Here is a 19,847-nt window from a genome sequence, read left to right on the forward strand (position 1 = left end):
AACCGTTTTAATATTGAATTAAAATCTTAAGGTTTTCCAACTGCAATTTGTTCGCAATTTTCATCTCTCGTATGTGTAATAAGCCTGCATTCCTTCCGATTTATTTTAATTAATAACATTTTATTAATGTTAAAATTATCAATCTCATCGTTAAATAATTTCCTCTTCCCACTTTTGACTTGTATTTCTTTAGGTGTGTATATTTTTCCAACAAATTGTCTTAAACATCTTTAATTATACGAAGGGACAAATTGGATCACGTTTTTTATTTATTTATGTTGTCAAAACGAAAGATGTATAAGATTTGTACGGAAAATTCTCGTAATATATTGCTTCATGATGTGCAAGACGTAAATTTACGAGCATGGCTCTTTGAAACGAAACAGAGGCCTGCGAACCGAGCTAGTAGTCACCCTGTTCGACATACAAATGCATCCCTTTTCCTTCTCAACCCTTATTCGTCTTCAAAAGGCGCATCCTGCTTCATCACTCTAAATCCATTAGCTGTGGACAGGCCGTGATTCCCCAGCGACACTCTGCATTGGTTCCCACCCTTTCATGAAACTTCCTATTTTTCCCTTAAAAGCCAAGTACTACGAAGTACTTGGTCATAAGCATTACAAACCTATTTTGTTATGAAGATTTCTGTCTTCTGGGTTCTTGCGCTGTGTGATCTGGTCGATGTTAATCGACGTTTCAGAGGTCATACTGCCTCCGTCATCAGGGCGATAAATTCCGCAAGCAGAAATTTATCGAATGATGATTTCCTACTCTGTAACTGCCGCGCGCACAAAATTATATACGTTTCAAAGTAATGTGACCACTACTGGTGTCCTGCTTTAACCATAATATTAATGTATCCAGAAATTTAAAAAAAATAAACTTCTGCAGTAAAGAATTTTAAGGAAATTCGTTCAGCATGATGGAAGAAAAGGGTGAGGGATTTTAACAGGCACTCCGCAGGGTTGAAAATGCGCCTAAGACGGACTCGTGTCTTCTTAACGTTAATGTAGCTTACTGTTAAGTCACTGACCCCCGACACCATGGAACAGTCCTTAAAATCTGGACCTTATCCTGATCCAAATAAATCCATTCAATATCCTGAAACTCTATTTTAATCGATCTATTTTCAAACCATCTCTCCTCCTGCCCCTACATCTCTAGAGATATCTCTTAACCTTTGGAATTTCCGACTAAAATATCGCATGATACAAACTTATTCAGCATTTGCTCTGAAATTTTCGAGTTTAAGAACGTATATACAGTACAATATGAAATAAGCATAATATGTCATATCATTCTACAAGATACTGACGATTGAATATTGCAATTTTTTGGCTAAAGTTTTAAAAATTATAATTACGACTAACAGGGCATCTTTATTATGTGCTCCTACGTATTTTTTGGAATATTTATTGAGCTTTTAGGTGTTGAAGTTTCTCACAGATTAAACGCGACACAGGGAGTATACATACCCGGCTTGGGATTCATTATGTGCCCAATGATGGAGACTAGCTCCTTCTAATGGATACCAGGGAGTAGGAGCTCTTTTCCTTTTGTACCCTGACTTTACTTGATGACGGAGACAGATCCAGTCCCCGAAACGTCGTGTTATGAGGATCAACAGATGATGGATAGTGTCCAAAAATTGTAGCTAGATCTACGATATGACAGCTAAGATACCTGATTTGCATTCAGATGATATCCGGTTAGAATTTTAACCGAACAATCATCTGTGCTATTTGAGGTTAGTTTCGTTCCCATTCAAAAAGCGACTGCGTGTTGAACACGTGAACTAAACTACTGACGCGGGAAAAATATTCTTTTCAGTTTTCCTCCAATACCTTTTTCCAAAATGCAATATAAGTAGCTAATAAAGTTTGTTTAAATACTTTAAACTAAAACAAACACATATTTTCAGAGTGAAGCAATGATGTGTAAGTTTGTAGGCAAGTAAATTTGGGATAAAAATTTACGAACATTTTCATTGTAATGAATGGAGAGTTCAGAAACGGATCAATACGACGCGCTGTGCGATAATTCAAAGCTCGAAGCTTGTGGACATTTCACAATAATGGACAGCGTAAACTATTGTAGTTGGTAGAGTAATTGTCACATCATCTGAACAACAGAAACAGACTCCCAACGGGTATCGCTTTGAACGTGACCCTGTCTCTCAGTCTCTGTCCTGCTGCCAGCAATATTGCATATGTCCCATTAGAGGGAGGTTTGAACGTAGCATGTACTAAATGGATTTGTCCCGTGCGTGGACACAGTGACACAAGGGACACTGAAAATATTCGCGACCAAACATGCAGCGTTCAGTAAACTAAGACAAATCGCTGCCGAAACTAAGTTCTCACCGCCAACATAATAAATAAACTAACAGAACTCGTCGTGTTGTTGGAGATATTTACTTTCAAATCTATAATTTGCTTTGTTTTTATTGTTTACATCCAAGTTATATAGTACAAAGCGATGTGTCAGGCTTCTATACAAACAAAAGAATGCATCTCAAAATGTTGCAAATATTAATGTGATTATGAAATTATAATTTTGCTGTGTTATCTGATGAACCAGAAATCAAGGAGTAATGTTTGAATCGCCCTGATAACGGTGGCAGTATTACCTTTGAAACGTCGGTTAACATCTACCAGTCTACACAGCGCAACAACCCAGAAGACAGAAATATTCATACTCTGATGACGGAAGCAGTATGACCTCTGAAACGTTGGTTAACATCGACCAGACTATACAGCGCAACAACCCAGAAGACAGAAATCTTCATACTCTGATGACGGAGGCAGTATGACCTCTGAACATCTACCAGACTACACAGCGCAACAACCCAGAAGACAGAAATCTTCATACTCTGATGACGGAGGCAGTATGACCTCTGAACATCAACCAGACTACACAGCGCAACAACCCAGAAGACAGAAATCTTCATACTCACCGCTGTGAAAACCTCAAATCTTAAACTTGTGTGTTTGTTTTGCAGTGGAAAATTCTCTTTTCTATTAACTGAGAACTGTTATGGTATCTCTCAGTTAACATAGTTAAATGATTCCGGTATAGTACTCCAAATGTCCACCATCATCCTACATATGAATTTATTTAGATTTTATATGAGAATGTACTCTTTTTCGAAATAATGACCAACAGGTCCTAAAGTGATCTTTTTAATATACGTAGCGTATAAAAATATGTCTGTTCGTGATTCAAAGAATTGTTCTTTGTCAATCGAAATCTATTTGAGATAATAAATGAATATGTGTATTTTTACGACAGACACCAGAAGAGGACAAAGCTGGATTGCAGATTCATTTCTGTCGCTGGTGGCAAGCTAATTATATCTAGACAGTCATCTGTTAGGACATTAAAATGACGTAGTATTAAGCGGCAGTGAATACGTGTTTTAATGTCGTGTGCAAATATTATAGGCAAACGAGGGCATTTAACTTAAACCAAGTGAGTTAGTGGCATTATCATCTCCATCATATGACGTCACGCCATAAATATTTGTACCGCAGAGAGGTGTTTTTACTTTAAAGTTATTTAACGACACTGCTCCAATTACAGAGACTATACAGCAACGAATGAGATGAAAATATGAACAAAATGGCTGGCATGTAAGAATTTAGAAGGAGGCATTTCTGCTCTGTCATTCATCTTAAAAGACAGAATAAAATACGAAAAACCTTGTTAAGCATAACTCAGAAATATTTATGATAAGTAAAAAGCCTTGAACGTTAACTTTCGATTTAGTTTTCGCAATTTTAAATTCAGTGTAATTTAAGCCTCCTAATTTTCTCCAATTCGATTCCAAGAAACGTATAAACCAACAGGTAAGTGGCAATGGTAAAATCGTGGTTTTGTCAGCATGCAAGCCCGCCAACGCAATATTAGCCTCTAGCTACACTGTGATGTGCGTAGTTAGGCGTAACTCATGTAAAAACTTCTCCAATCTAACAATGAAATATTTCTCATCTCGAAGTTCTTAACATTTTTCTTGTGATAATAAAACATAAATTCCGTAATATCTAGTGACTGTTTATCATTGCTGTTAACGAAGATAACTGATCATTAACCACAACTCCGTTAGTATTTTTTGTCGATATATGTCTAACGACGTTTTTTTCTCTCTGAAATTCATGCTTACTCTCTGATAAGCTCTGCACTTCGGACTAAACCGTAGATAAAGCTAGAATGAAGTAAATGATTCCAGATGGAAAGTAATATATTTATTATTTGAGGGGCAATTTTAATATTGTATGACTTATGAACCCATCCATAAACAATGTGATAAGTACACAATACATGCTATTGAAAATATATTGATATATTATTTTATCTGTTGCCAGCGCGATATAAGTTATTAAATAATTGAAGAATTTGATGTTTACTCGTTGGAGATTCACAATCGCAAATTAATATCGGAAGTTGACCAAATCGATGGATATTCTGGAGCTGTCAATATACGTCAGAGATTTAAATATAGCGAAGGTGAATTTAAAATTATTGACTGAATGTCAAATATCTGCTGATCCACTTACAGATTGCTAATTTAATTCAGGCTTGCTTACTGTCGAAATGATTTGTTACAATTCAAAATATTTTGAATCTAGGTTAATAAAATTGCTGGTAAGAATAATTAGGTCTATGTAGACTGTCCATCAGCTTCCGTAATTCTGCTGTATAAACCACAAAAATCCATCAAAGGACTTGTGTTTGTGTGGGATCCCTCACCAAACCATAACTGACATAGGTTGATGGACTGTTTAAGTAATTTGTAACGCTGGATAAAATAACATTCACAGGTGCATATAATAAAGTATACGGGGCAGGGTTTTTCACGAGAAATTATAGTCTTTTACGTAGACATGTTATGTCCGGCATCTTAAGCAACACGAACGTTTATTACCGCGTTCTCAAGTGCATACAGTTGGCTTTATTTTAAGCCACATTAATCAGTTCCATACACTCACTTTCTACTTTTATAAGATTTTTAATACCATTCTCCCATCAACTATTAGCTCTCTAAATGATATTTTTTCTTCGGGTTTTGAATGCGTTTATCATATTCCTACGCGTGCTATATGTTCAGTGTCCTATAATATAAATAATAAAAACGGAATTACAGGAAAAATAGAAGACTTTTATTTGGAAAAATGTGAGAACACTTACGTGGCCTGCTCTTTCATCCCTTCATGCAACCACAACTACGAAATAAACGTCTCAATTGCAAATATTATGTATACAAAATATCAAATGTCCTTATATCATGATTTAATTTGTTCACTCGTTTTAAGAGGCGAAAATGTTATTAAAATAGTTTAGTCCGTACTAAATAAGTATTACAACAATTTTGATAATTGAATGTTAAAATACGTAAATACACACATAAATACTAAAACATAAAAAATCATTATTGTAACACTTCATTTATATTACAGGCATAATTACGATTGTTTGTTACATGCACTGCAATACGTAAGTACACTGAAAAAAAGTAAATTTGCCTACGTATTTGTACGTCTTCACAATAACAAATTTCCACAGATTTTCGAAGCTCCCTGTTTAAAACTTACGTAATTTAAATATTTTTATCGTTTTTATACGTGATTTGCATTTCAAAAGTAAGCTTTGGTGTGAGATGAAGTAAAAGACAGCTTTTGTAAAGTCAAATTTTATGTAAGTTAATTTTAACTTCTATTTGTGTTTTCAAAGATCACGCACTCTTGATACATCAAATTCAGAACTAATCATTGACAAATACATTTTTACGTCTGGTGCAGATATTCACGTATACCGTAAGTTCAAAATTTTGCGACTATCAAAATCGAATCTTCCAATGTATACATAAGAGTAATAATGCGGTATAAATCTTGCAGTGACGCGTTTGTGCCAGGTAAATTTATATTACACTTATACATCACACTTGAGTGTGTACACTCACGGTAAAGCTTGATGCTGCCGTCTGTGTCGCCCAGCGAGTTCTTGGAGACGCATTTGTACGAGCCGAAGTCAGTAGGCCCGACGACCCGAATCATCAATTTCATATGCACTTTGTAGGCATTGTCCAGAAGCACTGGCTCGTATTTGCCACCTGAAAAATAAAACGATATGTAATTTCCTGTTGTCGAAACATACTTTTGTATATCCCGCGTGAAAGCAGATTTACCGATTCTTCTGAGAGCTTCCGTTTAGAACAAGGTACGTTCTCGTAAGGAAATATGTCGACTTTTAAACTGAATTTACTTACTAGTGTAACTTCAGTAACATTAATATTCGAAATCTGAAGATATCGATTGTGGTATATACAGCTATGACGTCATGCGGGTGGTTGCCAACATTCTGGATGAGCCCATCACCTCCGGTTGTAGGGTCTTCTGGGTTGGAATGTTGCGTCAATATGAGTTAGGTACTTGAAGCAGGCTGCATTCTCTTTTTGAATAGACTTTATGTCACTATTTATTTTTTTAGGATTAATTAATAAAACCTAAAATGACGTTTCCACTGTTCCTTTCTGTAATTTGTTGCACATAAAATCAAGAAATTATTTTGTAATATTAGCAACACTTCTGATTAAGCAACAAAAATCCTCACAATTGGGATATATAATATCTCTTGAATCATCCAGCTCTTAAAATTAGGGTCTACAATGCAACTCACGAGAGACGTAAATATTCTCAGTACAGTACAGTAACTTTTTAATGTGATAAAATGTTGTTTACGAGAAAGAAGCTTGGCCTGAGTTTAAAATTATGATATTGCCACAGGAGAGCAGTAAAAACACCTAGGCTAGGACAAAGTTACTTACTACTACAATATTTTATTCCAAAATAAATAACAAAATACAGTAAATTATACAATTATGCAACATATATTACATGATGGCATAGTACAGATTTATAAAATCCAAGTACGACTTATTAACATACTAGTATTTAATCGTAACAAAATATAATTATATGTGAACCCCAGCTCTCGGGTTTAAAAATATATACCAGAAGTAAAGATGGAGGATAGTAAAACTGATCACAAATTTTCATACAATGCTGATATTAAGAAAACTTGGAGCTGCTGTACCTGAGGTAGAGAGTTTCACGAATTACAGGAGAAAGTTTAGCTTTAGCTCTTAAAGTAATTCTCAACATTTGATGCAATTTTCATTACTTCATTGAAAAAATTGGATACATAATACGTACCTAACTAAACATCCTTAATCTCTATATGGATTAAACGCTACAGACTTATGCACAATTTCATATCTGACAAACAAGAGAGATAATTAAATAATCAATTAGACTGTTAGTTAATGTTCAATGTATTATCTACCCTATATGTTACCAATATTACAATTACCAAAAATGTTACGGTTATGAATGGTTTAAGCTTGAAAGCATGACCATATTTGTCTTATGCGTAACTCCATGTTCATATTTCAACGTGCCATTTCTCACAGATAGGTGAATAACATGAGGATTGGTGGGAACAGCGCCTATAATCAGCTACTGTGCAATCATCTCTCATATTTTCAATTCATATCGTGCGTGTTAAATCTACATGTTCATCATAATTAAATTAAAAACACTTTAACACATAAATTAAACAGAAACAAGACTAGAGATTTTGATCCTCTGCGTACTAGTTTGCATTACACATTTTTCTCAACTGCTTAAATTCCACAGCATCGAATGGGAGAATTAATCTAAATGATAATTGCGAATGCATACGATATTTATCAGCAGTCCTAATATTTAGGCATCTATCTGGAGGAAATAAGAAGAATCACGAAAATTAAGTCAAAATTGACAATCATATTACCGATAATGAAACCCGGGATATTCCGAAATACGAAACATGATTGTTAACTAGTCAAAAGCATCGTTTCATACTAGTGACACTCGTGAACTATTAAACAACATTCAGTTATTTTTACCATCTGTAGTTAAGTAGTGATTTATTTATATTATAGATTTTCTCCACACTAGATTAACTAAACACAGACTATTTATGAATACTAATTTTAAAACATGTAACTTCTTAAATAATACACAGGGTATTTTTCTCTAAAACTGAAATATAACCCGAAAAGTCCTATGAACGACGTACGTTGTGTTTCTAATCAGAATCATATATAAACATTTAGGGGCAATGTAATCTGGGCTTAAAATAAACCAAACATATGTTATTTCAATAGTTAATTATCATATTCATGATAGGTCTTTGTGTCTGCTTCTGTTTGAGGTCAATATTAGTTCAAAGCATATATTCAACTTCCATTAGAAAACTCTGAGATGATGAATGTAATTTCTTCCTACCTGAGGAGCTGAAAGAATTCAAAGTGCAAAGCATATGAAATATTCATCGGCAAAAAATTTGAAGATGAAACAAATACCTTTATTTTGTAAATTGCTTCACACACAAAGGAGCATTATATATGGAACAGAAAGAATAAATCTGTATTTCAATGAGAGACAGGCTGAAAAATCACGTATCTTGCGAAATAATCTTGATAATCTTTAAAAATTAACTTGTCCGTTGCGTCAGTTGGATTTCGTATATGAGATTCTACATTCAACATTATAGAATTTTGGACTTTATTAAATATGTCCCCTCATCAAAATCTGTTCTGCATTCGACAAAAACAATTTAGAGTTTATGTTCTGATTCAAAACCATAGTTGAATATACAATACGTGCTAAACACCAGCCATTGTTATACACTAATACAAATGATATGGATATTAATTGAAATAAATGTGCGTTGAGAATGTATGAGAAATCCCAAGTCATAGACCTTCACAGTTTCAATATATACTTATATATTGATAATTTTATTTTATTTATACTGGGATACTGGATACTGGGAACGACCTGTTCTTCAAGTGCCTGAGCACTGTGGGTCCCAACGTTTCGTTGGCTTGATCTATAGACATTCGGTAGGACTCCTTGGACAAGGGATCGGCCCGTCGCAAGGCCTCTACCTGTACACAGGACAGCACAACACAGTAAAACGCGGACAAACATCCATGGCTTGAGTGGGATTCGAACCCACGGTCCCAGCGACCAAGCGGCACAAGGCCCACGCCTCAGACCGCGCGGCCACTGCGGACACCAATTTTATTTATGGTCTCTTAAAATCGATCAAAACAAAGACACTTTACCTTTCAAAATATTGTGAAGACTCATTACCGAATTATAAACATAGACCAATTCTTAACGTTCCGAAATTGAATGTTATGTTTAAAACCCTAACAATTGTATGTGAACAGAACGAAACAAAATTTCTTGATAATGTAATTATATTAATTTTAATCCGTATAAACTCATTCTATGAAATGCTTCTTTAAACAGAACTGCTTATCCTAACGCAATTAAAATAAAACAAGTACACAATAGTTATAGACATATTTCTATTCCCCTTTCAACGCCAGATGCAGATTCTGAAACTTGTTGAGCAAAATGTGTGATTTTATAGCGTAACCTCCTCGTGACTACGAGACTTCTTGTCCTGCATAAAAATCTTACGATAAAATGTTCCAAAAATCACGAGATATTTCGTAACACATATAGAGCGTTCAAAGTAAAACGAATACATAATAGAACTGATTGGAGAAATTGGTGAAAAGGGAAGATAGTGACGAAGAGGCAATTTTCAATACCAGCCTGAACTGCACATCGAGATTTTTCACTATGATTTTTTTATTAGGAATGCTACAGAAATATAAAGGAATGATGGAACCTATGTAATAGTAAGCGAGTCTGAGACCATCTTTACTGGTCTTTACACGACGTCCAGCGACGACTTGCGGTCATGTCCCCTGTCAACTAAAATATTCATGGCGTTGTGATAGACGTGCCCGATGTCAATTCTGCCACTACCTAACGCCTCTCCGTCTCCTACCGCGCCAGTAATTTATGTAACTTAATGAAATTACTCTATTATATGTTTTGTTGCTGTTACAAACGTAATGATCTTCTTTGAAAATAACCTGTTAGGGCTAAAAGAGGTGTGCAAAGTAAAATTATCCTTCAGCAGAAGTATCACATTTCAATTACATGCGTTCTCATACATTTTATTTTGAGGATATTAGAAATAAACTTAATACGTATTAACATACATGAGACTATGCGGGTACACATTCCAACTAAAGAATACATAAAATATCGAACTATCAGGTTATAAAGCAATGACATGTTCTGGCAAACATTTATGCCAAGTAAGACAACAGGATACGAAGTCAAATATAACGGAATGGAATATTTTTCTTTGTCTTCACGGATTGTAAATCCTATGTCGAGATTCACCATATTGTCTTACAATTTTCTTTGTATATGCATAATCAGATTATATTTTCAGTCATTCGTCTTTGCATGAGTTTCCATAATCGCCTGTACTATATGATCTCATAGTAATAACATTTATCCAAGGGTTTATAAGATATGAAGGAAGGAAACAGACCCACATAAGAGAGGTGAATATGCATTAATCATGTTGAAAGAATTAAATTTAGAGAGAAAGAAAAGGGAAATATTTAAAAAACTTATTCGAAGATGTACACGTACAAAACATATTCCTAATGGTGACGACATATTACAAGCTGTGGGCAGGGGTGATTCGAGGGTCGAACAATATTTAATGTGATGATAAATACATAAATAAAAATACAAATGAAGAAATGAACAAGTGAATTACTGAAAGAAATAAAGTACATTTGAATGAATGTAATGACAAACGACAGAAGAAACGAAATATTGAATTTAAAGAAGTAAGAATGAATGCCATCATGAACAAGGAAAATTAAATTAAGGAACTGGTAAAACGATCCCAAAGAGTTTGATAATGGACACAAGAGATATACAGCTTGTGAGTAAGCATCGATCGGATGTAGGATTTGTCGGTATATGGAATACTACAGTCTCTATCTGCTTTCAAGACTGAGATGAGTAGCCATGTTCACGCTCCAAATACTTTGTCTATGACTAACAGGATCTTTACTTTCGGACAGGGTGTCAGTGGACGCGACAACCACTCTGGATATAGTGGTGAAGAGGAACATTTCGCAGCGAAGAATCGAATCGAGTAAGAATTCGTGGGATTTGAGGTTTTCACGACGGTGAATCTGAAGATTGCTGTCTTCGAGTAAGAATTCACTTAAATTACTCTGCTGGAGAAACCTACGCAGTTAAAATTAGTGTCACAGGGACAGTAAAGGAACAGTCGAAATTTCGTACTGCGTGAAAATTTAGACTTATCACTCCTGACTATAATACTTTGCAATATGTCAAACGGAATTCATCCATTTTAACGATTCTTGTTAACAAGAATACAAAATTCAATTCTAAAGGGTTCTGACGACGGTGGATTACACTTAAAATTATTTATTGTCCAGTGACGGAGACTAGCTCTATCTAACGGGCCCAAATGAGTAGGTACCTCTCGCCTGAAGACGGAAACAGAGTTATTTTCCGAAACGTCGTGGTTTCTTCTTTTAAACAAGGGCGATGGAAAAAGTCCAGACAATGAATCATTTTAATTATAGAAAAGCGTAGATATCCAATGCAGTGCACACAGTCCCATTCGTATTTTAAAATCTTTTGTTAACCGACATACCTCACGGGCCGTTGTTCATTTTTATATCAAACTGAAATCAATAAATTTCTGAAAAGCTGATTGCACTCTAGGTATCACAAACTACAGAACTAGAAATTATTATATTTATTTTAATATATTTATATAATTACCGTGTTGATGTTTAAAATGAATTTCGTATATCCGAATGATAGCTATATTTGTCACATACTGTTTTCTTGTACGACAAAAATTGTTTTTCACAGAAATTTTGGAAGATTTAACTTGAGCTTCATAAGAAGAATATACATAGCAGGTTAGAATAAAAATTAATATCTCTCTAAATCTTTCGGTGTGAAACAAAACGTACCATATTCCAATTGTATATTACTAGTTTCAAAGAGTTTTTTAGAAAAACCTTTCAAAGTTTTTGATAACTTTTCAGCAATTTTAAAAATTTGGTTTGATTGCCTCAAAGATTTTAACGATATATTTTTGTACATCTAAACCACACATTTTGAAATTACCACCGATAATCCGTTTCGGGCTGAAATACTTTTGGTGAGGTTAATATATATAACTAGAACTTTGCATAAAAATGGTTGGATTTGGAATTGTTATTATACACCACTGCACGGTTATGATATTTTGCTACGGAGAAGAAACACGCGGATTATAAGGCCAAGCATTGACTTCACATTATAATTAATTTTATAATTTTTATCAAATAATTATCAAATTTTATGAAGTGTGACATCAATATCAGATGTTTCATATTCACTGTGGTGCACCAAAACGCATGACGTGAGAGTACCGTATAATAAAGACGTTAAGCTGTGGGTCAGCTTGTCGGCAAATTAAAATCTTCACTCTAAACGGTCTCAAGAGTGACAAGGATAGAAAGAAGTTAGTGTAATGCAAGTTGCTTCACAAATCGAATCAATCACTTAGCCTTCGGAAGGGCAGAGAACTGAAATGTCAGAAATATTTATCGGCCGTGCCTGCTACACGCAATGTAGCGCCACCTGTCTAGAAGGTGAAGTGCTACAACGTGACTCTCCATTATCCTGTTGCCTGTTATTTGCCTGTCAACCTGACTAATGGAACGAAGTCAGTGAAGGACTTACAACGTAATGGCGGGAAAGCCCTCACTGCGTATTTAAGAAGAATTGTTTTCTAATAGGACTTTTTGCACATTTGACTGGTTTTGAAGTTTACTTGTCTACAAATCTATTTGTTATTTACGAAGTAAATTAATTTTCATTCAAAATTACTACTGCTCGTTCGTTAATACTTAACAGATGGTTAACTGAATTCGACAGATATAATTCTATACATACTACAAAGTGAAGTCAATTCAGGTTTTAACAATGACCAACGCTGTTCGGTAGCTACAATTAACTGTAATATTGTAATAAATAAAAAAATAAAAAAATGGCACCTCTAAGAAACAATTAAGAATAATAGAGCAGGATTTTTAATGGTGTAACACGGTTAAAATTAAAGACACTGCATTTCCTGTGATTTGGTGCTTGGTACGAATAGCTTCTAACATACAATATATTTATTTAATACACTAGAACGTAGATGTCACAAATCGAATTGTAAAAAGGATTAATACGTCACGGATCTGTGACGTAACGACGTATATTAAGAGAGTTTATGCAATAAAATTGCGGTGAAGACAAAGGAACGTATCAGCTCCAACATTCAGAATTACGCACTGAAGAAATTTTAACTTTTGCCTCGAAGCGGCGGGAACTGACATTTGTTTAGAAATACAACTACGGATGTAACAGTTGATTTATTACGAGCGAGCCTTTCAGGAGGAAAATACTGACCCATTATAATCCACATTGAAAATATAGCAAGTAAAAATGACAGTAGTTTTAATATGAGGGCATTTGTTAGCAGAGTAATGTCAGTGAGCAGTCGCGGTAAAAATCTCATGAAAATACACAATTCACGGTAACAGATAGGCGTGACATCTATATTTGTCAAAACATAATTCCACGCGTTTACAGTTCGATTAAGCATTTGACTAAATGTATGAAATATGGAGAGAAAAAAACAGCGAGTCGAGCGATTTGGAGAATCTTCCTTTCTTTAAAGATGTCACGGTGAATGCGCCAATAGTTCCTTTTGAGAAACTTCACAGTTTTGTATTGGGAATCATATTTGCCCTAAGACTATAAATATAATAGGCTCGTTGTCAGAGACTTTCGATGTGCATAATAAATTAACGAAATATTTTTTGTAAAAATATTTTAATTCGATAACTTAATACGGATAAAATAAGACACAACTAAAGATTTCAAAGTCAATTTGGTTATAATAAATACGGAAAGGAGGTTGTTAAGAAATCCGAACGCGAACATAATTAACCCGTATATTTCACCACAAATCGTCTAGGGTGAAATCCTATACCCCGATCATAAAAATATATCTACCAACACTTCAACACAATTCACTTACATTAGGAATAAATCTGATTAGAACTCACCTTGAGCAATGATTTCTCCTTTATCTCTTGCCCAGTAATTAATGGACTTAGGATACGCTTCTGAATTACACTCCAAGGTCATCTGCTGGCCTTCGTATGCTCCGACTAATTGGTTCTGAATCCATATCATTGGAGGAACTGTAAAGCATAATTTATTTTTAATATTTATTTAAAATATCGAGAAAATTATTAAATGTGAACGAAGTTATTTTAGTTACGCTGTAGGTAAAATATAATAAAAGTACAAAAATTCGATGACAGTTTTGTAATTCTGTCACTGCATAGTTTTACTGATACCTTCATAAGAGTTGCACGATTATTTGGAAGAACCGAGAATTAGTAAAGGTTTCTTTAATAGAAACTTGATATCTTGAAATGATAAATAATATCACTGATAATAGTCTGTTAAATAATTCGATAAAAACTTACTGAGGTGAATATGATGATTTAAGATAAACGTTTATAGTCGGACAATAAAACTTACGAAATGAAAAGTTTCATTATTTATACTCTTCGTCACATATTTTTAGTTTTCCGACCAAAGAGGGTGAGGTTGGCGGAGCATATAGCACGCGTGGGAGGAATGAAAATAGCATAAGAGATTTTAATCGGAAAACATGAAGGTATGAGTCAACTCTGAACACATAGAGGCAAAGATCTGTGGAAAGCGATGTTACACTGGATGCAAAAACCTCAAGAAGAAAAGTTTCGTACTGGACTAGAGTCGTCACTGAGGAGAGGATAACGTTGAGGACTCTTGTGAGCATGATGATAAAAGTCCCATTTTACGAAGTGACTTAAATAAAGCACAATTTTGAATTTTACATCTCATCTGCTACTGCTTACATGGAATACTTCCCCTCACACGTTTATAATTATAATTAAATGTTCCTCTAGTAAATAAATTTTAACAATTATCAAGTAAATACAAAAACCACCTGATAAACGTCACTTATTTTATACATACAGGCATATACAGCGGTAATGATGGATAATATTAAGAAAATTGTAGCATTGTTTATTACCATAATATTCATATTGCTCTCCGTTAACATAAATACGCTTGCTGAAAAATTTTATATTACAGGATTAAATGATGGCTCATATAGTCTATGTTTGAAATAGATATGTATGGAACATATTTCCCATAAAGTCCCTGTTACAAAACGGTAATGCTTGATACTATTTCGCATCCATAGGCCTAAATCCACACACATATATGTTACAGAAATCATTATGAATTTAAAATAGCTTTTACTTGCTAGGTGAATGTTTATTTAGTTGCAGGAATCCATACATTAAATGATTAATCTGAGCAATGTAGTGCATCCTCTGATGTAATACGTACAGTGCACGATAAGCATAATCCTCTTGCTGACTGTCGGAGGAACTCCGTTGGAGGCAATGCAGAGATACGGCCCCATGTGCAGTCGATTCACTCTAGTGATGTTGAACACTGGGCCCTCCACACTCGTCGCTATCATAGAGACATAACTCTTGTTTAGGATGCAGGGACCATAAAAACAACAGCCTATTATGAGACAGTGCGCAACTGATATTTATTTTTAAAAGGTTTATATACAGACCAAAACACTAACTTGTAGCCTTTATTTATTTAATTCTGTATAACTGATCAACATTTTAGAGAAATAAAACATATGCCTTTACGAACTATGTTAGTGACACAAGAATCCAATTAAAGTTTAATGTGATTACACTTGTTATGAATTTGATATGGGATTTGCGTTGGTATCACAGCAACCTCTGAGAGCAGTAGACTACCGCGTCATAAAATAAAAACATTGTGGAGAAATTTACTCCTTACTAGAACGTGAAGGAAGACACGTGAGTTCCCTCCGGATGATTGGTAGTGCAATGAACACATAATGAATTTTGATGGAAAAGAAACACATCCATGGGTATTTTATTATTCGTGCTTCATTACGCAATTGGTAATTACATGCAGTAAAGAAATATATATTTCAGATGAGATGAAGCCGAGCGGAATGAAGGACGTTACAAAAGAAGGCACTAATTTATATACACTCCAAATTATATCATCTTAAAAAATTCAAACAATGAGCGTAATACATGGAGTAATTTCGGATGAGGGAAACGAATGGGTACCTTTTGGTTTTCGGGCACTTCAACGCCGAATAAAGAACAGGATCATATTAAAATTTAGGATATATAACGGAAATGGATTGTAAAAATATAAAACAGAGTGGAATTGCTGAGGATGATATCTAACAACCGGTTTTCGTGTTGAACTTACCGCTTGTCTAGGTAGGGACTATAAAGAAAGTCACATTTCAAAAATGTGAACAGTGAGTCAAGTTTCGAAAAAAAGTTAGTGTGTGTATCTGAAGACAATAAACACGGCATCTTCTTGAATACGCCAATAGGAGCCATACAAACTTCCCGCTAACAGACTCCGTGAATCGAGATAAATAGGCGTACATTTTAGAATATTTACTGCAGTATTAACTACTCAGTCAAAAACAACGAAACTTATTCAAATTCCTATTACAGCGTTCCTGCGGGTGCGTGGGGTGCCTGGTATTATTCGTGACGTCATTGATATTATAGAACCCTTAATTTTGTTTTCGGTCTCTTCATTAAAGTTGCATACACGCTATTGAGGATAGATTGTACAGTTATTTTATATCCTTGGATATAAACTTGACTCCACATGTGCTGATGTAGAACTGCTTATCATAATTCGTATTCGAAAGGTCTATAGTTAAAAATGATGTATTACATCGGCTTACTATAATTTTAAACTTATCGTGATGTTTCCGTGTTCATTCATTTCAAATATTGTTAAAATTCCTTGAAAGAGCGTGTCAAATATTTCCTCAGAAGTCTGTAAATTCAACTCGGTCTATATTAATATGTGCATTCCTCGTTAGGAAATGAAATAATAACCTAAGAATTGAAATCTGAAACAAATTTTATTCTGCGTTCTAATTAAAGGAAACTCAAAACACAATTACATTTTCGCCTATCCCCTCTTCGTATGTTTTAGTATTAGTTTGTCTAAAATATATTTTTTTTTAACAATCGCACTTTAATTATATACGCGTACATACTTTCTGTTTAACTATACACGACTTTGTAAAGACGAATAACCATATTTTAATGTAAACGCTGAGTCGCTTGTTCGTAACTTAGATAAGTGTAGTCTAAATCACGACGACAAAATTGTTTTAAAATTCTATCTCTTGATATAGAACTATAAACGCAATAAACTCTTTAAAAATTTAGAGTCAACTTAAACAATGACGAGCATAGTAACGTTACATATTTAGACATACTGAACCAAACACTGCTAACAGTTATGTAGAAAATACCCGAGCATGAGCTACGCTCTGTTCTGGATACAAGGACAAGGACTGAACTATACAGAAGGCAACCGAGTACTGCAGCTACCATTTCTCACCACAACGATGCTAACATGGGCAAGTTAGGATAATTACAGTCGTATAAGTAGAAATTTAACAACACAAAACCTCGTCTTCAAATATCCACATTTAGGTGTAATAATCCTGCAAAGTGGAGTTTGGTTATCTATGTTTAAGATTTCCATAAAACCACATAACATCAGCTCGTTTCAAATGCAACAAAAACGCTCTGGCAAAGAACCAACTTTGAAATACTTAGTTGTCTCCCCTACCTCTCTCCACAGCTCAATGTACTGAATATTGCATAGGAATAATTCAGGTCTGGTTCCAAGCTATTTTTTTATTTCCTATAGTACCTACATATATAAAACGATAAGGTTTCAAGCAACAGTACAGTCTGTTTCAGAATTAAAATAAATTCCCCTCAAATTGCAAGCAGAATAGTTTCAGAACAAGCATCTGAAGTAAGAGAACTGTGTCTTAGACAGGAAATCGAGATTGAATAGAATTTAAAAGAATCTAATATTAAGATTTTGTTGTTTCTGTGTATAAGTTGCATCTACAAAATCAGTCTGTTAAAACTGAAACACATACGGGCCCACAGCCTTTATAAGACTATTATTTATTAACATATTACAATTTAAACAGGTATTTACCTATATATCAAGATACAGACTAGTCATACACAGAAAAGAATTATGGATCAGCGAACAGCCCAGGAACCTCTGTCTGTCCTCTTTCTAAGCCAGGAAAACATCCACCCAATTTAGTCCGAAGAAATAGCAAAGACGTTACACGGTCGACTACAGGGCACAGACTGACTCACACTGCTAAAGCATAACAAAACAGAAGAAGACCAGGACGCAGTCTGGCGGGGGAAACGGTAAGGTTAGAGCAGGATGATACAAAGAAAAGTTAAGAAAGTACAGAGTGGGACAAAGGTAACGTCACAAAATTTAATAGGGAATCTTTCATTTTACAGTTCTGTCCCTTATATATATGTATACAGTGTATATGTAGGTACATACATACAATATTTTATATTTCTGACTTTTTGCAGACGAAATGACAATTTTCTCCAAAAACCATTACAGGTGCTCTAAAATAAAAACGAAAAGGACAGAAATTATGGAGGTAAATTTTTGCATGTTGCGCGAAGACTACGTAACTAAAGCAAAGTGCCTGGGATTTCTAACAAATTTTTTTCTAAATATTGTCACATATTCTTTTAATGACGGAAACTGTCGAGAGAGCTGATTACACGTGGCATACGAACTAAAGAAATGTTAACAAGCCTTTGTAGTTAGTGATCTTGAATAAGATGGACCGAGAAACTGATAAACAAAATCTTCCTGGACAGTGAGATAGTATGAAGCAGTTGATATTTTACTCAGACAATTCCATTGAGATGATCAGCAAAGAAAAAACTTCTCACAATCGTCATTTTCAAATCGAAATACGAAAATAACACCTAACATAAAAGGTGTAAGAATAGCAAGACAACGTAAATGTTAGTGAAAGTAATTTTAATAAAGAATTCGCAAATAGATATCAAAGTAATATCAATGAAAGCAACAATATAAAAATATTCTGAAGTTTTAAAGTTTACTCAATATTACATTTTGGAAAGAGTAGATTGAAATCGAAACATTTCATAAATAACGACGACAAAACGCAAAACTTTCTTCGAAAAGTCTAATTAAATCAGTAGACAGAGTAAAAACAATCTAAATTTGTCTCTTCAATATTTTACGCATGTTCAAATTGCAGACAAATAAAGAGACCACACCAAGATAGTTTGCCGATAATATTTCAAGTGTTAAAACTGAGACCGACAGAGTAACAAATGACAATAAATGTCCTCTTTAATGCTATTCTCTTATTTTAGCAACTGACTGCCCTTTTATAAGATTTGTACCCCGTATGTTGCATCAGAGAAGCTAAATTCCTCACAGTTAGAGGATCCAAATCAGTTTCTCATACCATACGTAACAGAGGACTTCTATGCTAGGGGCCAAATCCATAATCACAGGAGCAACAATTCAGTCAGCGAAATATGTAACCTAGTTGGTATTAGCTGGTGGAAAGAATTGGTGTCCATTGTTCCACTAATATATGCATAAGCACCGTTAACTCCCTGAGGTAAGACAAATTGTATCCAAGTATACACTGGCCTATTTCTGGCATCACCCTGTGTGATGCAGAGAACTGAATCAGTTCCTATAGAGGCCAATCTCCCATTATCTCGTACTGAACATTATAATATCTGCGATGCAGCACGTAAGTACTATTATTCCGTGACCCATTTAAGAGCTGGATGCTTCAGAGGGGTGACCGCCTCGAATCTGCAAAGCGTGCCA

At 34.6% G+C, this 19,847-nt stretch overlaps 1 protein-coding gene across 7 annotated transcripts in view; it reads right to left on the reverse strand.

Annotated features, from left to right (window-relative positions):
- LOC110831813 (neurotrimin) overlaps window positions 1–19,847 on the reverse strand; it is a 478,509-nt gene that overhangs the window by 16,871 nt on the left and 441,791 nt on the right. For all 7 annotated transcript variants that reach the window (XM_022068236.2, XM_022068235.2, XM_022068242.2 and 4 more), the window contains 3 exons: window positions 15,432–15,560; window positions 14,084–14,221; window positions 5,960–6,109 (listed from right to left, as the gene is read on the reverse strand). In XM_022068236.2, the coding sequence (XP_021923928.2) occupies window positions 5,960–6,109; window positions 14,084–14,221; window positions 15,432–15,560 (417 nt within the window). The remainder of the gene's footprint in view (window positions 1–5,959; window positions 6,110–14,083; window positions 14,222–15,431; window positions 15,561–19,847) is intronic.

This window comes from Zootermopsis nevadensis, unplaced genomic scaffold (assembly GCF_977971745.1).
Source record: "Zootermopsis nevadensis isolate Lab colony 2312 unplaced genomic scaffold, Znev_1.0 Znev_ptg000030l, whole genome shotgun sequence".
In the NCBI taxonomy this organism is placed as follows: domain Eukaryota; kingdom Metazoa; phylum Arthropoda; class Insecta; order Blattodea; family Termopsidae; genus Zootermopsis; species Zootermopsis nevadensis.